This window comes from Nyctereutes procyonoides, unplaced genomic scaffold (assembly GCF_905146905.1).
Source record: "Nyctereutes procyonoides isolate TBG_1078 unplaced genomic scaffold, NYPRO_anot_genome, whole genome shotgun sequence".
Classification (NCBI taxonomy): domain Eukaryota; kingdom Metazoa; phylum Chordata; class Mammalia; order Carnivora; family Canidae; genus Nyctereutes; species Nyctereutes procyonoides.
In genome coordinates, this window is record NW_026575034.1 from 10,778,157 (window position 1) to 10,801,870 (window position 23,714).

At 43.0% G+C, this 23,714-nt stretch overlaps 2 protein-coding genes and 1 non-coding gene across 3 annotated transcripts; 2 read left to right on the top strand and 1 right to left on the bottom strand.

Moving 5' to 3' along the window:
• Positions 1 to 2,319: 2,319 nt before the first annotated feature.
• On the bottom strand, positions 2,320 to 22,807 carry NCR3LG1 (natural killer cell cytotoxicity receptor 3 ligand 1). The gene is made up of 5 exons (XM_055317859.1): positions 22,590 to 22,807; positions 18,318 to 18,665; positions 7,690 to 8,016; positions 6,105 to 6,203; positions 2,320 to 3,953 (listed from the first exon to the last, which is right to left on the bottom strand). Exons 1-4 carry the CDS (start codon positions 22,663 to 22,665, stop codon positions 6,112 to 6,114), a joined length of 843 nt encoding a protein of 280 aa, XP_055173834.1. The 5' UTR covers positions 22,666 to 22,807; the 3' UTR covers positions 2,320 to 3,953; positions 6,105 to 6,111.
• Positions 8,076 to 9,759, top strand: LOC129504738 (28S ribosomal protein S18c, mitochondrial-like). The gene is made up of 3 exons (XM_055317581.1): positions 8,076 to 8,129; positions 8,224 to 8,308; positions 9,551 to 9,759. Exons 1-3 carry the CDS (start codon positions 8,076 to 8,078, stop codon positions 9,757 to 9,759), a joined length of 348 nt encoding a protein of 115 aa, XP_055173556.1.
• On the top strand, positions 19,646 to 19,777 carry LOC129505177 (small nucleolar RNA SNORA72). The gene has a single exon (XR_008663483.1). It is a non-coding gene; the product is annotated as a small nucleolar RNA SNORA72 (small nucleolar RNA).
• Positions 22,808 to 23,714: the final 907 nt, after the last annotated feature.

The following is a 23,714-nucleotide window of genomic DNA, read 5'->3' on the forward strand; positions in this document are numbered from 1 at the left end:
AAGGCTTAGCTCAGGGAGGAGCTAGAAAGTTCCAGGCATGGAGGGAGCTGCTGATCTCAACAGAAAAAGGACGCCAAGCCACCCATTTCCTGTAGTGAAACTGAATTGCTAGTCTGGAAAAACTAGCCCACTAGCCATACTGGAAACCTGCCTGGGCCTGATGCCTATGGATTTAGCATGTTGCCAATTACCACAAGGCCCACATGTTACCCATGAAGGTGGCCCTCTGGCCTTTCTGCTGGAGAGGACTCACCCAGCTTCTACAGGACCCACTTTCTCTCCCCAGGTGACATCCTTCCAGCTCCTCCCCAACATCCTTCCTGAGGGAGCTTGTGGTAAGGAGGAGAATAGCCCTGGCTTCCCACAGCTCTCTGGGCTCATCTTTGAGGTCTCCTCAGTGTCAGGTATCAGACACCTTGTGTTGTATGAAGACATGAACTCTGCATGTCAAAGTCGTGTTGACCCCAGATCAGGACAGGTCTAAATCACAAAAGATCTGTTCCAGCTTGAAAGGAGCTGGAAAAAGGTGGAGCCATGGGATTAAAGTCAGAATCAGGTTCCAGAGAGTGGTGGTTTCTTTGCTCTAGAATCTAGGTTATTGGCATCCTCTCTTCCAAGTCCACCTGCCTGGGGCATTGCATAAACCTTCATGGAAAGGGAAGTGCTACCTACACCCTCCCCTACTTCCACTCTGGGCTGACATGAAAGGTAGGCTACCTTGACTGGCCAGCTTGGGCACAAGGAGTGCAAACATCTGTCTTTCCCTTGACCTTGTGTCTTCCCAGGCACCGATGCCAGTGAGTGGAAGGGGTGATACGAAGTACATATGCAACTATGCAATTTATTTCCTTCACTGGGAGAAGCAGTGGCGTGCAGGAGTATGGGTCAACAGCACACAAAGCCCTCTTCAGCTCTCCTTTGTCACATGCCTCTACTTCATTGAAGAGTATCATTCTTTGCACCACAGTTATGTTTCAAACTCCTCCTCCCCAGACCATCAGCCCTCAAGGTGAAGCAAAACAGGCCAGGTAGCCCTGCCTCTGTGGACTCTTTACCTCATTTGATCAATTCCAGTTTTTCTCATGACACCATCATTATTGGAGAAGGGAGGTTGCCCCCGAGAGAAGTAAGTTCTGGTGGAGACTTTTCTTTGTTGTCAAATTCCTACTGTGTCCTTGATTTCCCATCCATCTTGGAAGTAGAACAGAAATCACCCCATAGTTCTGCCTCTTTTGCACCTTTTCAGGTCACTGAAGGTCCGACCAGCACACTCATTTCTGAGCTTAGTAAACTCTTTGATGCACTTTTTTTTTCTACATCATAGATTTCCTTCTAATCAATAATGTCCATTCAACATCCCCCACATTTTACATCTAATGTTTTATCTTCCTATAAAGAGACTCCATTGGTCATTTCCCCCCTAATTTTATTTTTCATTGAATTACTTCATTATTATAATCTCTACAAAATTATTTTAAAATCTCAACTGCCTTACTACCTTTTCCACAAGGCGTCATTCTTTTTGACTCACTCTCTTTCAATAACTGTAGATGGCTTTGGGCTACCTTATTTGTCCCAATAGTTCCATCTGTTGCCCTGTTCTTCCTTCCAGATCTCCGTTTTATGAGATTCATTGGCTCCTCAAATGATAAGGACATATTATTGGAATAGGCACCAACTAAACCGATGCCACAATCCCCAGGGCTGACACTAAAGCCCACTCTGTATCACCCTCAGGTGGGAGCTCAGCTTTGGGGAGTTCTACTGTGGTCAGTCATCTAAGCCAAGTCTTCTGCCTCAGTTATGCCCATGAATGAGCTCACTGTGCCCCTTCTGAGTGACCTAAGAAACTGTTTTCAGGATCATTCCTTCAACTCTCTGTAGAGATGTGAACAAGGCTTCTCTGCTCCACAAAGATGACATCCCCTGATAACTACTGTACCTTGCCCATGACTAACACCTGGCATGAGGCTCCCCACAGCCCTGTCAACCTCTGGCCTGAATGAGGTGCCTGCTCACATGTGCCATTAGGAATAACACCAGCCACCTTGGTTCAGTTACAGAAAATACGGCAATGGCCAAACACGCCAACCAACAGGTCCTCCCCTAAGAACAGACAAGATCTATATAGAGTGAGCCTCTCCTCTAGACCTAAGGATCCAGTTCACCCTTCACACCCCAACCCTGGATCTTCCTTGGCAGTATGGCATATTGATTAAAAATCTAAGCTCTACCCTTTACTAGCCACAAGATCCTAGACACGTCACTCATCTCCTCTCAAATAATAACTCAGAGATATTAAGTTAAAAGTGCAGATGAATATGTTTATTCACATATTAGCATGGATAGGTCACTCTCATTGAACAGCAGAATTTGAAATGGAAACAGGCCACAGTATAGAAATCTAAGTGTTACTTTGGGGGGAAGGGTATAATTGACATACACTATTATATCAGTTTCAGGTGGACAACATGATTCATAAGTTGTTATGTATTGCAAAAAAGCACCACAATAAGTACAGTTAACATCTGTCACGATAGTTATAAAAATCTTTTTCTCAAAAGTTTTTGTAAACTAAGATTTACTCTCAGTAACTTTTAAATATGCATTACAGTATTATTAACTATAGGCACCGTGGTGTATATTATATTCCCATAATTTATTTTATAAACAGAAGTCTGTTACCTTTTGGCCACCTTCACCCATTTCATCCACCCACACCACCCCTGGCACCTAGCACTGTGCTCTCTGTTAGCTACGGGCTTAGGTTTTTCTTTTTGTTTTTAGCCCACATGTGAGGGCACCTGGGTGACTCAACAGTGCAGCATCTGTCTTTGGCTCAGGTCATGATTCCAGGGTGGTATGGAGGAGAGTAGCCCTCCAAGTCTCGCAACAGGCTCCAGACAGGGAGCCTGCTTCTTCCTCTGCCTGTATCTCTGCCTCTCTGTGTCCCTCATGAATAAATAAATAAATAATCTTCAAAAAAAGAAGTTTTAGATTCCAAATGTGAGATCATATGGTATTCGTCTTTCTCTATTTCATTTAGCATAATACCCTCAAGGTCTATCTGTGGTGGTGCAAATGAGGAGATTTCGTTCTTTTTTTATGGATGATTAATATTCTATTATTATATTTTTCATTATATATGTGTATGGATGGATGTGTATCACATATATATGATAGATGTTATAGATATACATTATATGTATATATATATATCACATTTTCTTCATCCATTCATCCATCAATGGACACGAGTTTCCTTATCTTATATATTGTAAATAATGCTTCAATGATCTAAGGGGACATAGATCTTTTATACTTAGTGTTTTCACTTTCTTCAGGTAAATACTCAGAAGTCGAATTGCTGGGTCATTTGGTAGGTCTGTTTTTACTTTTTTGAGGAACTTCCCTTCTGTTTGCCATAGTGGCTACTACCAATCTACATTCCCATCAATAGTGCACTAGGGCTCCCTTCTTTCCACATCCTCACCAACATGTGTTGTTTCCTGTCTTTCTGATACTATCCATTCTGATAGGTGTGAAGTAGTATCTCATTGTGGTTTTGATTTCCCTGTTGATCAGTAATGTTGAGCACCTTTTCATGAGTCTGTTGTCCATCTGTATGTCTTCTTTGGAAAGTGTTGCTTTCTTTTGCTTGGATAAGCTGATTGGCAGGAAGTTATAAAAGAAAATGAACAGTCTGCTCTTGGGCAAGCTACCTAAGCCACTGGGAAAAGTAATTTCAGGTACTTATGCATTCGCTGAGAAATCTTTCTGTGTAGGAATTTCCAATGTTCTTCTATGGTTCTTCCATGTGAATAAGCCATGAATACATCATAATGAAAGCACCTCATTACAGTTCTTCAGTCCTTCCTATATCATTTTGGATGTTCTGAGGAGAAGCTCTTAAGGTATACCTTAGAGGATAAGGGATTTGTTTGGCATAGTTCCTGTGAAAGATAAAGGAGAGAGGGTGCATGAGTATGAGGACAAAGCCTTAGACCATGATGTAGGTATCATATCTGTAAAGGGAGGAAGAAGGGAGGTTTGGGTAGCAAGATCCCCAGACTACAGTGCATGTCTTAGAAAGTCTCAGCCACCCCAGTGGGGAGCTCTAAAACTCCTGCATTTCTCAGCTATTTTCTGGGGCTGCCCAAGGAGAGCATGACATAGGTTCTAGTACTGCAGTGGATCCCTGACGTGCCACAGCTGGAGCATGTTGGTTGAGTATGCTCCATAGCTGGCTCTCTCTCTCCAAGGGGTCTCAGCAGCACATCTCCATAGCAACCACACTTTCTAGTTAAAACTCAACTCCCTGAGAAGCTGTATTGGTTAGCCTTCGCTATGTAAAATCCAGCCTAAAATACAGTGGCTTTGGGGGGGAAAAAAGTATGTATTTCTCATGCATTTGAGAGTTGGCTGAACTCTTGGCAGCATTCATGGTTGTTGAATGCTGATGATTTCAGCTAGATTCGCTCACATGTCTGGGAGTTGTGGGCCATCATGTGATCTGGACCAACCTTTCCTAGTACAGCTCTAACTTCTGCTGTCACTCAGCCCCCAGCAGGCTCACATGGATGCATCCTCCTCTTAACTAATATCAGAAGCACCAGAGAAAGCAAATGGAAACACAGAAAGTCCCTTGACGCCTAAATTTAGAACAGGCCCTCTTTCCCTTCAGCCTCATTCTACTGGCCAAAGCAAGTCAGGAGATTGAGCCCCATGTTGGGGGCAGCCCATCGTTGGAGGACACTAGCAAATTGCATGGCAGAGGACGTGGATATGAGGAAGGGTGAAGGCCCAAACCATCACATAATCCAGGCTCATCACAAAGGCTTGAGTCTCTTTTTCAATAAGTATCATTGCCAAATGTGAGGTTACCGTGATAGCACCTGAATTATCAGAAGTCAGAGGAATGCAAGAAATAGAATATTTACAAATATCACAAGAGACATTTGAAAACCACTCTGTATCTAGTTATCTCATTGGCCTAGGTCCCATCAGAAAAATAAATCCCATGAATCAGTTGGCAATTTTTTGATAAACAAGTACCCTTTTCGGATACCTGGGTAGCTCAATGGTTGAGCATCTGCCTTTGGCTCAGGGCATGATCCCGGAGTTCCCAGATCAAGTCCCGCATCAGGTTCCCTGCATGGAGCCTGCTTCTCCCTTTGCCAGTCTCTGCCTCTCTCTGTGTGTCTCTCATGATTAATAAATAAAATCTTTAAAACAAACAAACAAACAAATAGCCTTTTCTTCTTAATTAACAGAGTATTGCACTTTTCCTACGGGATTTATAATGATTCTGTCTTGGCTGGTCCATAAATATCTGAGGGTAATTTTATTATGTAGAACCATTTTAACCAACATGTTTACACTGGTCTTTTGGGCCTCTACAGTTTGACTTGTTTTATTTGCTTTTTGGGCCATAGTCAAGGATAAACATGTTTGAAAACATGCCTTAGGTGGGAAACACTTAGGGAGGGTTAGAAATCCCTGGCTAGGGCGCCTGGGTGGTTCAGTCGTTGAGCATGTGCCTTTGGCTCAGGTTGTGATCCCAGGGTCCTGGGATTGAGTCCCATATCAGGTTCCCTAAAGGGGAGCCTGCCTATATCTCTGCCTTTCTGTGTGTCTCTCATGAATACATAAATTTTGGGGAAAAAGAAAAAAGAAATCCCTGGTTAAACCAATAAATCTGGTGGCGAGTTACCCCAGCTGTTAACAAAATATGAGCACCTGGGAGAAGGAATTCTGACCTCTGAAGCCATGGTTTCTATGTGTGAGAACAACAGTACAGCCCATACACGGTTCAAAATCCTGGTCCGAACCATAAGATCAGGTCTGATACACAGTGAAACTGATATATCACAAAGAGGCAGGGGCTTTATGCTCTCCCCAGAGCCACAAACCACCATGTGGAGATCAGAAAAAAGCTCATCAACACAACATCAGAAAAAGCCACACACCAAAACACACACCACACTTAGAATACCCCAGTATGAATCCTAAGAAGTCTTCAACAGGATCCACTGACAATAATCCCTGAACTCCCAAAGCCAACTCTAAAACACAGAGTTAACCTTTGCTATGGAGCCACTTACCTTTCTCTTAAAAAATACATATAACCAGTACAATTACTAAGATTATTACTACAATGCTGATAACAATGTTCTTCCAAACAGAAGTTGTCTTCTCTGTTTCTGCAGGGAGAAAGGGAGAAAACATTAAGAAGAAATTCCTGGCCAGAGCCAGAGACCATACAACCACTGCTCGGATCTGTGGCTGTATGTCATTCTCGCTGTCCCTGTGACCCTCTGCCACATGTCATGGCACCCTCCATTCCTATCACATACACCTCCATACCAACACACCCCGCGTGTTTAGCACTTGCTAGAATACACTGCAATATCAAACACCACATGCCACACACATAAGCCATGCAATGTTCAAAGCTTCCAAACTACAGCACCATCTAACTGCTATAGAGTGAACGTGTGTGCTCCCCCCAAATTCATACAGTGAAATCTTAGTGCCCAATGTGATGGTATTAAGAGGTAGGTGGGTGAAACTCTCATGAATGGATTTAGTGCCCTTATAATAGGGGCCCTAAAGAGATTTCACATCCCTTCCACCACGTGAGGATACAATAAGAAGTCTGTAACCCAAAAGAGGGTCCTCACCCATCCATGCCGGCATGGCACAATTACTACAAACCTTCAGTCTCTGAAACTGTGAAAGATAAAGTTCTGTTTTTTTTAAGTCACCCAAACTGCAGCAAATTGTTATAGCAACCTTAATGGACTAAAACATATGTATAACCCAGACAAACCCCTCATACCGTACACACAAAGCATATTTCAATTTCATACTCCCCACACCCTACATATACTCTGCACACATCTCTTCACACACCATCCACACATATTCCTAGCCCTTACTTCCAAGAATAATTCCTCTCTCGCTCCAGGATCATACTAGATACCCAGACCACATCCCCAAGGGCCGCTAGTCCCACCCTGCCTGCTTTACCCCTCTTAGCTCCAGGCCGATGCATTTGACCAGCAGGGTCATACCTACCCAGAACCAGAGCCATGACCATGGAAGCCAAGGTATGAGCTCCATGGACCTCATCCTACCAGCAGGAGGGATTCTATAGTGAGCTGCAGACCTTGAGCTAAGGATCCAATGCGCCTGGGGAAAGTCCTGGGCATCTGCAGAACCACCCTACTATGGTCTCCCCATCATGGGCACAACTCATAAGACAGAACTACTGACGCAGCCTCTACCAGCCAACAGTTTGCAGTGGACCTGGGGCCTGAGCAGAAGAGTTGCTGGCAGGGCTGAGTCCCTGGTCCCTGACAGACTCTTATCTTCAGAGGACTATCTTTGTAGCTAGTAAGCTTTATACTCTAAGCCATATAGAGCACCCAGATCACATAAACTGCCATGAGCTAACAAGTAGCCCTATTTCCATCTGAAGACTATTGTCACCACTTTCCACCTACTTGACCATCTGCCCTGGCTTAGAGACCTAGTCTGGACTGCTGATTCTGGGGCTGAGCTATGCCAGACCAAGCTTCCTATCTTCCCCACTGTTCGTCTTCCCCTAGACTGCCTGGAAACCAAAGTTTTACATTACCCGACCTCAAGGTGAAGAGCAGGGGAAATGTTCAGGAGGCTGCTTACCTGTCACAATCAAGGTGAAGTTGTGGCTCTGGGAGGTTGGCAAGGATTCATGCCATACCACACACTGATAGACAGTCATATTGTCTTCCAAAGAGGGCTTCACCATCAAGTAACTAGTGACACTAAATGTGCCATCCTCATCTTTGGTGGTACTATTAGTAATGATGCCCTCAGAAACCTCCAGATACCGGGGATCCTTTGGGGTCCACTTTTTCCATGTTATGGTAATGTTCTTGGGGTAGAACCTACTTGCCATACACAAAATAAGTTGTTCTTCATTTTCTTTCACCGTGGCTTGCTCTGGAGACAAGCTGCTGACGGGGTAAGCTGCCAAGAGAGAGAAGTCATGTTTCAAGGGGAGGTAGGGACCAGTTTATTACCGTAACATGGAAAGGAGGAAGGGGGAGAGGAGAGGAGAGCACAGCAAGCCTTCAGGAAGGGTGAGCATACTGAATGGGATTCTGCTTAGGCTAAATATTCTGGGTATGTTGGTTTCAGTGTTAGCTGATATGCTGTGGTCCCCTACTCTCACAGCAATTTTATAGAGTAGAGTTTCTTAAGATCCTTTGTGTCATAGACACCTTTGAAAATCTGAGGAAAGCCTTGGAACACTATTGTGGTAGAGACTACTAATGGCCAATTTTCATTCTTCAATGACATATTCAAGATAAAGCTACATCTCTCAACCTCCCTGTAGCCCTGTGAACTTAGGGTCTCGTCGTTTGGATGTAGTCAGAAGTGATGAGAGCAACTTCCAAGAAGTATCCTTAAATAACAAGCGTATCTTAAAGAAAAGGACTGTGCTCTCCTCTCCTCTCCCCCTTCCTCCTTCCTGCAGAATGGCTGGACTAGTACATGATAGCTAGAGATGGAGAAGCCACTTCCAAACACAAGGTGGCAGCTACATGTTGAGAATGGCAAAGTGATCAGATAAAAGGATCCGAGGTCCCCTATGGTCAGAGAACTGCCATACCTGCCTTGGATTGGCTACATTTCTGTAAAAGACAACAAACTACCTTTTTAAAAAAGCCATTGTTGACTTCTGGTTTCCCTTCTGACATGTAAAGACCCTGAAAGTCATAACAAGAAAAAAGCTGAGCTGAACAAACTATAATCAACAGGTTCTCTTAAATCCATGAGAGAATGAAGGTATCAGGGCAAACCAGCACCCTGAAAACTAGAGAGACAGATTGAGAGAATCACAGCCAAGATCATGTCACCTTAAGCAAATGCTAGGACCATAAACCGGTAAAAGCACTTTAGCAGTAACTCTTATAAATTGCTAAAGAGAGAGCATGAACTAGCTTGACAAGAAGAAACTCCTGGGGGCCCAGTCTCATGGGGACCACACTTTCATGAGTTTTACTTCCAGGAAACCCACCAGGTTCTAGCAGTGAAGATTCTATAAAAATCCCCTCCTATTTTCAGGGGAGAGGAAAAGTAACTAAAAATATCCCTGGTGCATTAACCACAACAAAGGATGCTTAAGAGAAAAGACTGCCAGAGCCTTCTCTGACCTGGGTAAAGGATGATTAGCCCTAACTCTAGCCCCCTACAGCCTTCTAGTCTCACCTACAAACACTTCTGAAGGTCATAGCCTAAGGGCTCAGGGGACTTCAAGAATTGAGATTTAATGGTAAGATTGTCTGCTTCCCCTTTGCAACCCTTTATCACCACAGCAACAGGGCTCCAGGGTGAGAACAGTGGATGAAAACTGAGAGAGCTGCAAGTCACTGATTCTATTTAAGAAAGAGGGAAACAAAGAAAACAGGTAGCCAGCAATGAGGACCTGCCCATTCTTGATGGAAAATCCTTACAAGGAGGCTCTTAAAAAAATGTATCTTGTGTGGAAAATGTGTAGATTATAAGAGAGTACAGCTTTTGTCTCAATTTATCTCTTTATTTACTGGATGCATTTATGGAAAGCACATAACAAGTCTCTGGGAAGAAACAGAAGGAATCATAAAAGCGATTAAGAGAGCTCAAATAATGGGGTTTGTGCCAGTTACATACAAAGATTCCACATATCTAAAAGAACATAAATCTTGTAACATCAAGTATCAGGAGTAAATTTTATGTTTTATCATCAATCAGCTTATTCTACAATAAAACGGAGTGGGGAGAGATAAAGGAAGCAAAGAACGAAGACATCAAATAGAATGTGTACATACTAATCCAACTATATACATAATCACTTCAAATGAATGGTCTAAACACATCAATTAAAAGACAAAGACTGGGGGCACCTGGGTGGTTCAGTCAATTTAAACATCTGCCTTTGCCTCAAGTCATGGGATCAAGCCTCATTGGGCTCCCTGCTCAGGTGGGGCGGCTCCTTTTCCCTCTCCCTTTTCTCCTCCCCTCCACTGGTACTCTCTCTCTTGCTCTCTCTCTCAAATAAATAAATGAAATCTTTAAAATAATAATAATAATAATGTCAAAATACATGAGGCAAAACCTGAATGAACTACAAGGAGAAACTGAAAAATCCACAATTATAGTCTGGAGATTTCGACACTCATTTTTCATTAATTGATAAACCAGCAGGCAGAAAAGCAGTAAGAAAATAGTTCAAAGGAACATCACCACCAATCAACTGGATCAAATTAATCAATAGGATACTTTATCCAACAGCAAAATATACATTCTTCCCAAGGTCACATGGAACATTCACTAAGATAAATTGCATTCTAGCTCACAGAATTCATCTAACATTTTTAAAGAATAGAAATCATGCAGAGTATGTTCTCAGACCACAGTAGAGTTAAACTAGATATCAGTAACCAGAAGAATGGCTGGAAAAATGCCAAATTTCTTGGAGAATAAATCACTTCTATTCTAAATAATATATGGGTCAAAGAAAAAAAATCTCAAGAGAAACTTTTAAAATATTTTGAACTAAATGAAATTAAAATGAAAATATCACTTAAGAAAATTTGCAGGTGCAACAAAAGAAATAGCTAGAGGGGAATGCATAGCATTTAATACATATTTTAGAAAAGAGGAAAGATATAAAATCAACTACCTTAATAAGCTTCCATCTTCAGAATTAGAGTTAGAAGAGCAATTTTATTATTTTTGTTATAAATATTTTTTTTACTTACTCATGAGAGAGACAGAGAAAGAGGCAGAGACATAGGCAGAGAGAGAAGCAGGCCGATGTAGGACTCCATTCCGAAACTCTGGGATGACACCCGGAGCCAAAGGCAGACGCCCAACTGCTGAGCCACCCAGGCATCCCAAGAAGAGCAATTTAAGCTTAAAACAAGCAGAAGAAAAGAAATTACAAAAATTAGAGCAGGATTCAATGAAGTTGAAATGAATGGAGAAAATCAATGAAACCAAAAACTGGTGCTCTGAAATGATTACTAAATTGATAAACTTCTAGGTTAAGGAAAAAAAAAAGTGAGAAGATAGAAATTACTAATATAAATGAAAGAAGGATCACTACTGACACTATGAACAAGAGTAATAAAAGAATATTATGAACATTATGCCTACATGTTTGATAAATAAGATGGACCAATTCCTTGAAAGACACAAATTACCAAGATTCACACAAGAAAAAATAGATAATCTGAATAGGCCTGCATCTATTAAAGAAATTGAATCAATAAATAATAACCTTCAAAAAAAGAAAGAACCAGGCTCAGATGGTTTCAATAGTGAATTTGGTTTCAATAGTCAATTGTCAAGAACCAGGCTCAGATGGTTTCAATAGTGAATTTGGTTTCAATAGTCAATTTTTTACAATTTCATCTAGCAACTAGAAGCAGAGGGAATATATTCTCTTTCTATGAGCCCAGGAATACACTAATACCAAAACCAGATAAAGGCATTACAAAAAAGGAAAGCTACACACCAATGCCTCTCATTACACTGAATGCAAAAATCCTCACAAAATATTAGCAAATTGAATCCAACAATGTATAAAAATAATTATACACTACAACAAAATTGGATTTATTCCAGATATTCAAGACTGGTTCATTATTCAAAAGTCAATTAATATATTCTATTACATCGACAGACTACAGAAGAAAAATTTTAAGAGCATATCAATTATGCGGAAAAAGCACTTGGCAAAATCCAACACCCATCATGTTAAAAACTCTCAGCAAACCAGGAACAAGGGGAACTTTCTCAACTTGAAAAAGGACATCTACAAAAAACCTATAGCTAACATCATACTTAATGGTGAGAAATTAAGGACAGGAACAAAGCAAGGGTATCACTTCTAACCAAGCCTATGCAATACTATAATGGAAGCCCTAGCTAGTATAATAGGACAAGAAAAGGAAATAAAAGATACACAGATTAAAAATGAAGAAATGACACTGTCTTTGTTCTCACACACATGATTTACATAAAAAAAATCCCAAAGACTTGACCAAAAATTATTTAAACCCTACAACTAATAAGTAATTACAACAGATTGTGGGGTACAAGGTTAAAAGTTAGTTGCTTTCTGGGGCACCTCGGTGGCTCAGTGGTTGAGCCTCTCTGCCTTTGGCTCAGGTTGTGATCCCGGGGCCCTGGGGGGGAGTCCAGCATCGGCCTCCCCGCAGGGAGTCTGCTTCTTTTTATGCCTATGTCTCTGCCTCTCTGTGTCTCTCATGAATAAATAAATAAAACCTTAAAAAAAAATAAAAAGTCAGTTGCTTTCTAATATCCCAGCAACAAACAACTGGAATTTCAAAATAAAAACCCAATACCAGGGCAGCCCGGGTGGCTCGGCAGTTTAGCACCTGCCTTCAGCCCTGCAGGGAGCCTGCTTCTCCCTCGCCTGTGTCTCTGCCTCTCTCTCTGTCTCTCATGAATGAATAAATAAAATCTTCAAAAAAATAAAAAATAAAAAAAATAAAAACCCAATACCATTTACATTAGTGTTCCCTTTTCCCCACAAAAAAAGAAATACTTAGGTTTAAATCTAACAAAATAGGTACAGAATCTATATGAAGAAAATTATAAAACTCCAGTGAATGAAATCAAAGATCTAAATGAATGAAATATTCTATGTTCATGGAAAAGAAGAATCAATATTGTTAAGATGTCAGTTCTTCCCACCTTGATCTATAGATTCAATGCAATCAAAAGCCCAGAAAGTACTTTGTGGATATTGACAAACTGACTCTCAAGTTTATATGGACAAGAAAATGCCTAGAATAGCTAACACAATACTGAAGAACAAATTGGAGGACTGACATAACCTGACTTAAAGTCTTACTATAAAGCTACAATAATCAAGACAACATGGTATTGGTGAAAGAATAGACAAATAGACCAAACAGAAGAGAGCCCAGAAATTGACCTACACAAATGTATTCAACTGCTCTTTCACAAAAGAGTAAATAAAGGCAATTCAATGCAGAAAAGATAATCTTCAATAAATATGCTGGAACAATTGGACATCCACATGCATAAACTTTGCACACGGAATCTAGACATACAACTTACACTTTTCACAAAAATTAACTCAAAATAGATCACAGACCTAAACATAAAACTATAAAATTTCTAGAAATATAATATAAGAGAAAATCTAAGTAGCCCTGAGTTTGGTGATGAGCTTTTATTTTTTTCTATTTAAAAAAAAAAAAATTTAAATTTTAAGTAGACTCCATGCCCAGCATGGAGCCCAACATGAGGCTTGAACTTATCACCCTGAGATCAAGACCTGAGCAGAAATCAAGAGTTGGACACTAAACCAACTAAGCCACCAGGTGCTCCCCCATGATGACCTTTTAGATACAAGGGCAAAAGCATGATCCATGAAAGAAAAAAAATTGTGAGTTGGACTTTAATTTAGAACTTCTGTTCTGCAAAACACACTGTTAAGAAAATGAAAAAACACAGGCCATATATTGGGAACACACATCTAACACATATCTAATACAGATTTTGTATCTAAAATATACAGAAGATTCAAAAATAAGAAAATATATAGAGGACTCTTAAAACTCAACAATAGGAAAACAAAGAATCCAACTGAAAAATGGACAAAAGATCTTTTTTTTTTTTGGACAAAAGATCTAAACAAATATCTTTTAAAAGAAGACAGACAACAAAAAAAGCAAATGGAAAGATCCTCAACATCATAGGTCATTAGAGAATTGCAAATTAAAACAACAAATGAGATATCACTATGCACCTATTAGAATGGCTAAAATACAAAAAATTAACAATACCAAATGTTGACAAGGATACAAAACAACAGGAACTCTCATTTATTGCTGGTAGGAATACAAAATGATATAGTCACTCTGGAAGAACTGGTAGTTTCTTACAAGTTGAACACAGTCTTAACATATGATCTAGCAATCACACTCCTATGTATTTACCTAATGGAGATGAGAAATAATATCTAAACAAAACCTGCACCTGAATGTTTATGGCAGCCTTATTCCTAATTACCAAAAACTGGAAGCAATCAAGATGTTTCTCAATAGGTGAATGGATAAACAAACTAGGTACATCCAAAAGATGGAATGTTACTCAGTGATAAAAAGAAATGAGCTATCAAGCCACCAAAAAAAGAGACCCAGAGGAGTCTTTTTTAAAAATTAATATATTTATTTATTTTGAGAGAGAAAGAGCACATGTGAGTGGGGCAGAGGGAGTGGGAGAGAATCTTAAGCAGACTCCTCGCTGAACATGGAGCCTGATCTTGATCTCAGGACTTGATCTCAGGACCCTGAGATCATGACCTAAGCCAAAATCAAGAGTCAATCACTTAACCAACTGAGCCATCCAGGCACCCTAAAGACACAAAGGAACCTTAAATGTTTATTATTACTAAGTGAAGGAAGCCAGTCTGAAGACTACATACTGGATGATTCCAATTCCAATTATATCACATTCTAGAAAAGGAAAAAATATAGAGATGGCAAAAAAAAATTAGTGGTGCAAGGGGTCCTGAGGGAGGGGCAAAGAGGTGAAGCAAAGGCAGTAAGTCGTCTATTCTGTGATACTGTAAGTGGTAGATGTATGATATAGATACATCAAAATCACAGAATTGTAACACAAAGAGTGAACCCTAAGGTATGCAAAATTTTTAAAAAATTAGGAGTTCAAGGACCCCAACAAAGAGAGAAAAGAAGGTAGACTGTAACAAGCAAATCTACGTGTACATCATATGTATGAAACAACCTCACTCCAAGGAACAGAGGAAAAGTGCTGACCCAAGAAACTTGTGAAATAGATGGAGTCTATAAGAACAAAGGCAAAAAGAACTGCAACCAAATAATGTACTCTGGTTGACAAACTTGTTCCTCATGGCAGTAAGGTTAACAATTCAGATATGGCTCCAGATGTATACTGGAATTAAACAATTATATAAACAGATAGGGGGTGGCAGGAGCCAGGTTTCTCATGGTATGAGTGAGGGTTTGCAGATAAGCAAGGGGAGGAGGCTAGAATGATTCATATGGTAATAGATTAAAGTTAGGGGCATCATGAAGAATGAATATTTAATTTAATATAGACACAGATGGTTATGAATAGAAATACTTACAGATAAACGCATATGCACAGATTAGTATACAAACACATATTTATTTCTTTGTTTGGTCAGTTCAGAGGGTCTAGAAGCAATGATACCCCAGTGGTAACAAATACCTCTAGAGCCAGATTTTGGTTTCTAATATCATTTTCTAAAAAAAAAAAAAGAACCAGGAAGGGGACACCTCGGTGGCTCAGTGGTTAAGCATCTGCCTTCAGCTCAGGGTGTGATCCTGCAGTCCCAGGATCAAATCCCTCATCAGGCTCCCCACAGGGAGCCTGCTTCTCCCTCTGCCTGTGTCTCTGCTTTCTCTCTGTGTCCCTCATGAATAAATAAATAAAATCTTAAAAAAAAAAATAGGGGATCCCTGGGTGGCACAGCAGTTTGGCGCCTGCCTTTGGCCTAGGGTGCGATCCTGGAGACCCGGGATCGAATCCCATGTCGGGCTCCTGGTGCATGGAGCCTGCTTCTCCCTCTGGCTGTGTCTCTGCCTCTCTCTCTCTCTCTCTCTCTCTCTGTGTGTGTGTGTGTGTGACTATCATAAATAAATAAATAAATTAAAAAAAAAATAGAGAACCAGGGAGAATTCCTCAAGTAACTGGCTGACTCTGGGAACAGGACAAGAAACACACAAGGATCCCTCCTGGAGCATCTTGTAGTGCCAGAAAGTAAGAAAGTGCTTCAAGTAAAACAAAACCCCACAATGATGAGGGTATGTCAAAGAGACACAAGAATCAACTGAAAATACTCCCAATGGCCGAAGCTGGAAGAATGTGAGCAACAACATAAATAAAGTAGCATTAGATTATAACCCAAAGTACAAAATAAATATCCTGAGTCCATCCTAAAATAAGTAAATGATCGAACAAATTAGTAAGTGAGAGAGAAGAGAAAAATCTTTGTGTGGAGGAATTCCAAATAAATTATGTAGCTACTCCTACTCCAATAAAAAAAAATTTTTTTTAATTATGTAGCTACTCCACCCTAACGGAGGGGGAGCATAATTCCCCACAGCCTAAATGTGGGCTGCATAGAGTGACTTCCCTTCAAAGTATAGCATGACGAGGAGGGGGAGGAGAATAACTTCCGAGTGGAGAAACAAGGCAAATACTACTAAGCTAAATAATTATGGTCAACGCCAATAGTTATAAATTGTTCAATTAGATGGGATGGGATGAAAATGGCACTTTACCTCTGTGATTTTCCTCCCCCAAAACTATAACTCCAGTGAATTATGAGAACAACAGCAGAGAAATGCCATTAGAGTGGCATCCTCTGATACACCTGATCACTACTCCTCAGAAGGTCAAGTTGTCAAAAATAAGGAAAGTCTGAGAAATTGTCAGAGTCAAGAGGAGCCTAAGGACACATGAAACTAAATGCAGTGTGGTATTCTGGATGCGATCTTGGAACAGAAAAAGAACATTAGATTAAAAACTAAGGAAATTTGAATAAATCATGAACTTTAATTAATAATTATCAATACTGGTTCATTATTTATAACAAATAGACCATACTAGTGCAAGATGTTAATAAAAGAGGAAATGGTGTGCAGACATGGGAGTAATATGAAAATTCTGTACTGTCTTTGCAATTTTTCTGTAAATCTAAAACTATTCTAAAAAATAAAGCCTATTAATTTTTTTTAATACTTTCATTTTGGGGTACCTGGGTGGCTCAGTTGGTTAAGCAGCAGACTCTTGATTTCAGCTCAGATCATGATCTCAGAGTCCTGAGTTCAAGCCCCATGTCAGGCTCCACACTCAGCATGGATCTGCTTAAGATTCTCTCTCTCTTTCTCCTCCCCCTTCTGTCCCTCCCTGCTACCCCACTTGCACTTGCATGTTCTTTCTATCAAATAAATAAATAAATCTAACAAAATAAAATATTTTTATCTTAAGCTTCCTGTCAGTTGCAGAGGAGATTAATCCAAATTAACATACCCATCCCCCAATTTAGTATGTACAAAATATCAAAAAGTCCTAAGTACAATTCTAGGGGGCTCCTAGACATTGTCCCCCTTTTATGGGCTGAATTGTGGCCTCTCAAAATTCCTCTGCTGAAGTCCTAACCACAATCCCTCAGACTGCAACTATATGTGGAATTAAGATCTTTATTCAGGTAATTTCAGTTAAAATGAGGACACTAGGTTGAGGCCTAATCAAATAGGGCTGATGTCCTTGCAAAAAGAAAAGAGTAGGACACGTACACGGAGGGAAGGATATGTGAAGACACAAGAAGAAGATGGCCATCCATCAGCCAAGCAAAAAGGCCTCAGAAAAACAAAACAAAACAAAACAAAACAAAAACAGCTCTACTGATACCTTGATCTCAGACTGCTAGATTCCAGAATTGTGAGAAAATAAATTTCTGTTATTTAAGCCATTCGGTTCAGTGGTGTTTTGTTATGGCAACCCTAGCCAACGAATACACCCGCCAAAGCTCATCTACATGTTATCAGACCCATCATAATAAAGAAAAGTAGAGCTCAAAGAGGCATTTGGAGGATAGTGTTGCTGTTGTTACAAGTCTTCACTGGGCACCTACCTCACAGCAGTTCCCAACTGGGCATATTTTATGTAATCCTCAGACTATTATGAGAGGTATGATTTATCAACCCATTTTGTACAAGGGAAAATTCAGGCCCAAAAATGTTAAATGGCTGGCCCAATCACTCAATTTAGAAGCAGCAAAGCTAAGACAGGATTCAGATCTATGGAACCAGAGCCCAGCATCTCTCTCCCTTCCCAGCTACCTTTCAAAGATACCTCTACAGTGAACATGCACCAACCACACACTAAGTGAATTATATCATAATTAATATAGCTATCTTTCACTGACCATTTACAATGGGCTAAGCACTATGCTAAGTGTTACCTGCATTTTTCATAGATTCTTCCCCACAATAAACCCCCTAGGTAAGTATTATTACATTTGTTCAGAACGTGGTTCTACGTGATTAATAACTTGCCCAAAGTTGTCCAACTGTCCATAGAAGCCCAGGACTCAAACTCATGTCTGTCCTACAGATTGGCCCATGCTCCAAACCCCTGCTCCATTTGGCCCACAGCTCCACCTCAAGCCTCAGCACCATGGCAACCACAGGGCCCTGCCCCCAGGTACTCACCCACAACCTCCAGGTTGACTGTTCCCACTGCTTTGTAAGGGGTGACCACCACCTCACATCGGTACTCTCCTGCTTCCCTCAGCTGGACGCCTGGCAGCTGGAGTGAGGCATCCCCCCTTTGCAGCCTCCTTTCAGACACGTAGGCTCCAGATCGTAATATCATTTGATGGTCACCAAAAAACTCAAACAGTTTAACTTCTGTTGCAGAGGCCTGATGCTTCCGATACCAGGTAATACCCATAACTGTGATGTCCAGATGGTGGTAACCATGGATTTTGCAGACAATAGTGGCATTATCATTTAGGAGCACCTTCTGAGTCTTCCCTGCCATCTCCACTTGCAGGAGACCTGTGGCAATAAGAGAACTCAGTTATGGGAGACCCTTGGAAAAAACATAGGCATGTTACTCTCAAACGCTGCCACATAATTGGAAGCAAATTCCTTTTTTTTGTGGGAGAGGGAGTATCTCAGGTACAGGGGCTCTAAGTTCACAGCTCCACATTAATCCATATAAGATCCTTCAAGTTTGTTCTTTTTCAAGATTGTTTTCAATATTCAGTGTTCCTTGCAGTTTCATGGGAATTTTACAATTAGTGTATTTATTTCCACCAAGAAATGCTCTGAGACTCTAACAGGAATTGCCATGAATCTGTAAATTAATTTGGGGAGAATTGCCATCGTAACAATGCTGCCTTTTTTTTTTTTTAAAGACTTTATTTATTTATTCATGAGAGACATCGGGGGTGGGGGGGGTGGGCAGAGACACAGGCAAGAGGGAGAAGCAGGCTCCATACAGGGAGCCCATCGTGGGACTCGATCCTGGGTCTCCAGGATCAGGCCCTGGGCTGAAGGCGGCACTAAAACGCTGAGCCACCTGGGCTGCCACAATGTTGTCTTCTAATTCATGGATGTGTTTTTGGGATGTGCTAAGGATTGAATGTTTGTGTCCCTCCAAAATTCATATGTTGAGGCCTACAGCCCAGTGTGATGATATTTGGAGGTAGGCCCTTTGGGAGGTAATTAGGTCATGAAGGTAGAACCCTCATGAATGGGATTAGTGTCCTTATTAGAGACATGAGAGAGAGATCTCTTTCTCAGCATCAGGGGATAGAGTAAGAGGGTACTGCTCCACAAGCCAGGAGGAAGCCCCTATCCAGGAACTAAATCAGCACCTAGATCTTGGACTTCCCAGGCTCCAGAACTGTTAGAAATAAATCTGTTGTTTAAGCCACTCACTCTAAGGTATTTGTTAGGGTGGCCTAAAAAGACTTAATAAGACAGGATGTTCTCCCATCGCACTTATTTAGATCCTCTTAAATTTTTGTCAACCACGAACATTCTCACTGTTCTGATTTTGTAATAATCAGAGCAGGCTAAACATTTGCTATATTAAGACCATGCATGTGTCCCCAGACTTAGTTCCTTCCCTAGGTCTGGTTTTATCAGTGCTGGTGATAGACCAATTCTGATTTATAAGATGCATCTTATGTAGGAAATGTCTCTGATTCAAGGCGTCCAATTTTTTTTTTTTTGAGAAATGACAGCAAACCTAGTGTAGTAACTTTTGAAGATAACTGTTGCTAATTTGATGATTACAGTTGATAATCTGATGATTATTTAATGGTAATGATGATGATGATTATTTAATGCCATTAAATAAACTGTAATACTTAAAGAAAAAGAAAAGCTTTATAGTTTTCCGAGTAAAACTGTTGTGCTTCTTTTGTTAAATTCATTCCGCAGTATTTTATTCTTTCTGGTGGTGTCATAAATCGAATTGTTTCTTAATTTTATTCTGAATTGCTCATTGCCAGTGTATAGAAATAACATTTACCTTTTTTTTTTTTATATCCATCTCCCTTCCCTAACAGGTTACCATTCTAAGATGTTTAAAGCTTCTGTTTTTGTTCTCTTTAACACTGCCTTGTTTTGTTTCTCAAACTTACAAAAATGGTTTGGAGTTACCTGTCACTGTTTCTGCTCTTCGCAACTGCTTCAAATCCTGTCTCATTGCTGTGTGTACAGCTAGTCCATTGGTAGAAGGTAATGAGAAGTGGGTACAGCTAGTCCACCGGTTGAAGGTAGTAGTGAGTTCTCCACATGCAAACCCACATTTGGCTCATCCCCAGCCCCAGTGATGGACACCCCGCCGGTCTCCTAAATTCCCACATCCCCACCCGTCCACCCAGCACCACTTGGCACATCCCAGTGGACTCTGGCCAATTCATTCTCAAGTGACATCTTACTATTTTTAACTTCTATTCTATGACCTCTGAATGCAGCAATCTTTTTTTTTTTTCTCATTAAACTTTTGTTTTAATGGGTCTCAAAATTCTGTGACAGATTTTTGGTCCAGTTGTTTCCATTAAAAAGTACTGATTTTAAAAACTAATAACTTAAAACTGCCACACACGCACACACAAAAAAATGGTCCACAAAACATTCTCCTTTCCTTCTGAAGGTTTTACGATGCATTGTTATCATTAACCAGTCTTTTACTATTAAACTTAAATGGCCAATTGACACAAACAGTTCTGAGACTGTTCTTCCACCACTGATTAAGACTGGGGTGGCAGGGGATCCCTGGGTGGCTCAGTGGTTTGGCGCCTGCCTTTGGCCCAGGGCGCAATCCTGGAGACCCGGGATCGAATCCCATGTCAAGCTCCCTATATGGAGCCTGCTTCTCCCTCTGCCTATGTCTTTGCCTCTCTGTGTGTGTGTGTGTGTGTGTGTGACTATCATGAATAAATAAAATCTTAAAAAAAAAAAAGACTGGGGTGGCAGGTATTGGGGATAATATTCATTTAGCCTTCTGAGCTTTCTGGGCAGACTTGGTGACTTTGCCAGCTCCAGCTGCCTTCTTGTCCACTGCTTTGATGACACCCACAGCAACGGTCTGTCTCATGTCAGGAACAGCAAAACGGCCCAGAGGAGGATAGTCAGAGAAGCTCTCAACACACATAGGTTTGCCAGGAACCATATCAACAATGGCAGCATCCCCAGATTTCAAGAACTTGGGACCATCTTCCAGCTTCTTTCCAGAACGACGATCTATCTCTTCCTTCAGCTCAGCAAACTTGCAAGCAACGGGAACGCGCCCGATCTCGTCTGAATGCAGCTTTCAACTAGCTTCTCAGGTAAGGAAGTTAGACACTGTCTCGACAGGAGGCGCAATGGTAAGGCCCTCTCTTCCCTCTCACCATCAATACTTTCTCGCATGCGATTTCCACTAAGCCTCTCCCATACAGGTTAAGAACTGGTAGCGCGTCATGTGCCTCGCTGCCTTTCGTTTCCTGTTCGATCCATACAAACCCCTCCGTGTCATTTAGGCTGAGCCTCCGCAGACCGCTGCCCTTCACCAGCAGGTGGAGGAGGAGCGTTTTCTTGCTTTCTCTCCTACTCGCCCCCACCCCCCATCCCTATACTTTGCTCTTTTTTTTTTTTTCTTAAGATTTTATTTATTTATCAATGAGAGACGGAGAGAGAGAGAGAGAGAGAGAGAGAGAGAGAGAGAGACGGGGGGGGGCAGAGGGAGAAGCAGGCTCCCCTCCTTGCTCCCTCCCAGCTCCGGTGCAGGGGAGCCCGAGGCGGGGGGGGGGGGTGGGCAGAGGGAGAAGCAGGCTCCCCTCCTTGCTCCCTCCCAGCTCCGGTGCAGGGGAGCCCGAGGCGGGGGGGGGGGGGCAGAGGGAGAAGCAGGCTCCCCTCCTTGCTCCCTCCCAGCTCCGGTGCAGGGGAGCCCGAGGCGGGGGGGGGGGGGGCAGAGGGAGAAGCAGGCTCCCCTCCTTGCTCCCTCCCAGCTCCGGTGCAGGGGAGCCCGAGGCGGGGGGGGGGTGGCAGAGGGAGAAGCAGGCTCCCCTCCTTGCTCCCTCCCAGCTCCGGTGCAGGGAGCCCGAGGCGGGGGGGGGGGCAGAGGGAGAAGCAGGCTCCCCTCCTTGCTCCCTCCCAGCTCCGGTGCAGGGGAGCCCGAGGCGGGGGGGGGGCAGAGGAGAAGCAGGCTCCCCTCCTTGCTCCCTCCCAGCTCCGGTGCAGGGGAGCCCGAGGCGGGGGGGGGGGGCAGAGGAGAAGCAGGCTCCCCTCCTTGCTCCCTCCCAGCTCCGGTGCAGGGGAGCCCGAGGCGGGGGGGGGGGGCAGAGGGAGAAGCAGGCTCCCCTCCTTGCTCCCTCCCTGCTCCCGTGCGGGGAGCCCGAGGCGGGTCTCGATCCCGGGCACTTCCCAGGCCTCCCCGCCTCGCCGCGCCCCCGGCCCCCCCCGCGCCCCCCCCCCCGGACCTACCTGAGCTGGCCGTCCCGAACCACTGGACCAGAAGCAGGAGCGCCGGCAGGAGCAGGAGCGGCGGCCCGTGCGCCATCGCCAGACGAGCGGAGGCCGCGCTCACGAGCCCCGGACCCCGGAGCCGCGCCGCGGAGGAAGACACCGGGGGCGGGGCGCACCAGCTGGGCGCGCGTGCAGCGGTCCCCGGAGCCCGGGCCGGTCCGGTCCGCGCCGCTCCACTCGGAAGAGCCGTGCCCCGCCCCGCCCCGCCCCGCCCCGCCCCGCGCATGGCGACCCCCGCACCAATCGGACGTTGCACGTGGCGACGCCCGCACCAATCGGAGGTTGTGGGTCCGCCCACGCGTGGCTCCGAGCCCGCCTTCCAGAGGTGGGACCTGGCCTCCCGCGTGAGCGACTTTGCAAACTGAGGCCGGGAGCCGAGAGGCCCGGGGGTCTCTGCTCTTACCCGGCGTGTGGCGCAGTCGGATGAAGCCCCCACCCTCGACGTGGGCTGGGGTCACGATCCCAGAGCCCAGCCAGCAGCCCCCCACCCGCGGCTCCCTGCGGAGCCCGAGTCCGGTTCTCCCCGAGCCCCGCCCCTCCTCACCCGGCGGACGCAGTTGCTCTGTTAAAAAGTAGATCTTTATCTCTCTCTATATATAGATCTTTAAAGACACCTAGAGGGATCCCTGGGTAGCGCAGCGGTTTAGCGCCTGCCTTTGGCCCAGGGCAAGATCCTGGGTCTCCAGGATCGAATCCCACGTCGGGCTTCCAGTGCATGGAGCCTGCTTCTCCCTCTGCCTGTGTCTCTGCCTCTCTCTCTCATTCTGTGTGACTATCATAAATACATTAAAAAAAAATTTAAAGATACATAGAGATAAAGATATATATCTTAAAAATTTGTTTACATTCTGAAACTAAAAACCAATCTATCTCCTGGACGCTTGGCTCAAACACCAAAAGGCGGCCCTTCCCTTGATGGGATGGGCACTGGGTGTTTACTATATGTTGGCAAATTGAATTTTAGTAAAACAATAAAATAAATAAAATGAAAAAAAAAAGGTAGGACGCATGAGTGGCCCAGCGGTGGAGAATTGCTGGATCTCCAGCAATTGTAAGAATTACAGGATCAGGCTGGGTGTGAAT

Bases quoted from the DNA above. Each gene is read 5' to 3' on its own strand.
- LOC129504738 (XM_055317581.1), top strand. From the start codon at position 8,076: ATGGAAAGGAGGAAGGGGGAGAGGAGAGGAGAGCACAGCAAGCCTTCA. The intron at 8,130-8,223 runs GTGAGCATACTG...CTACTCTCACAG, and splicing joins ACAGCAAGCCTTCAGGAAGG to CAATTTTATAGAGTAGAGTT. The intron at 8,309-9,550 runs GTAGAGACTACT...GAAAATGTGTAG, and splicing joins AGCCTTGGAACACTATTGTG to ATTATAAGAGAGTACAGCTT.
- NCR3LG1 (XM_055317859.1), bottom strand. From the start codon at position 22,665: ATGGCGCACGGGCCGCCGCTCCTGCTCCTGCCGGCGCTCCTGCTTCTG. The intron at 8,017-18,317 runs GTGAGTACCTGG...CTCTCTTGGCAG, and splicing joins AGTCAACCTGGAGGTTGTGG to CTTACCCCGTCAGCAGCTTG. The intron at 6,204-7,689 runs GTAAGCAGCCTC...TTCTCCCTGCAG, and splicing joins CTTCACCTTGATTGTGACAG to AAACAGAGAAGACAACTTCT.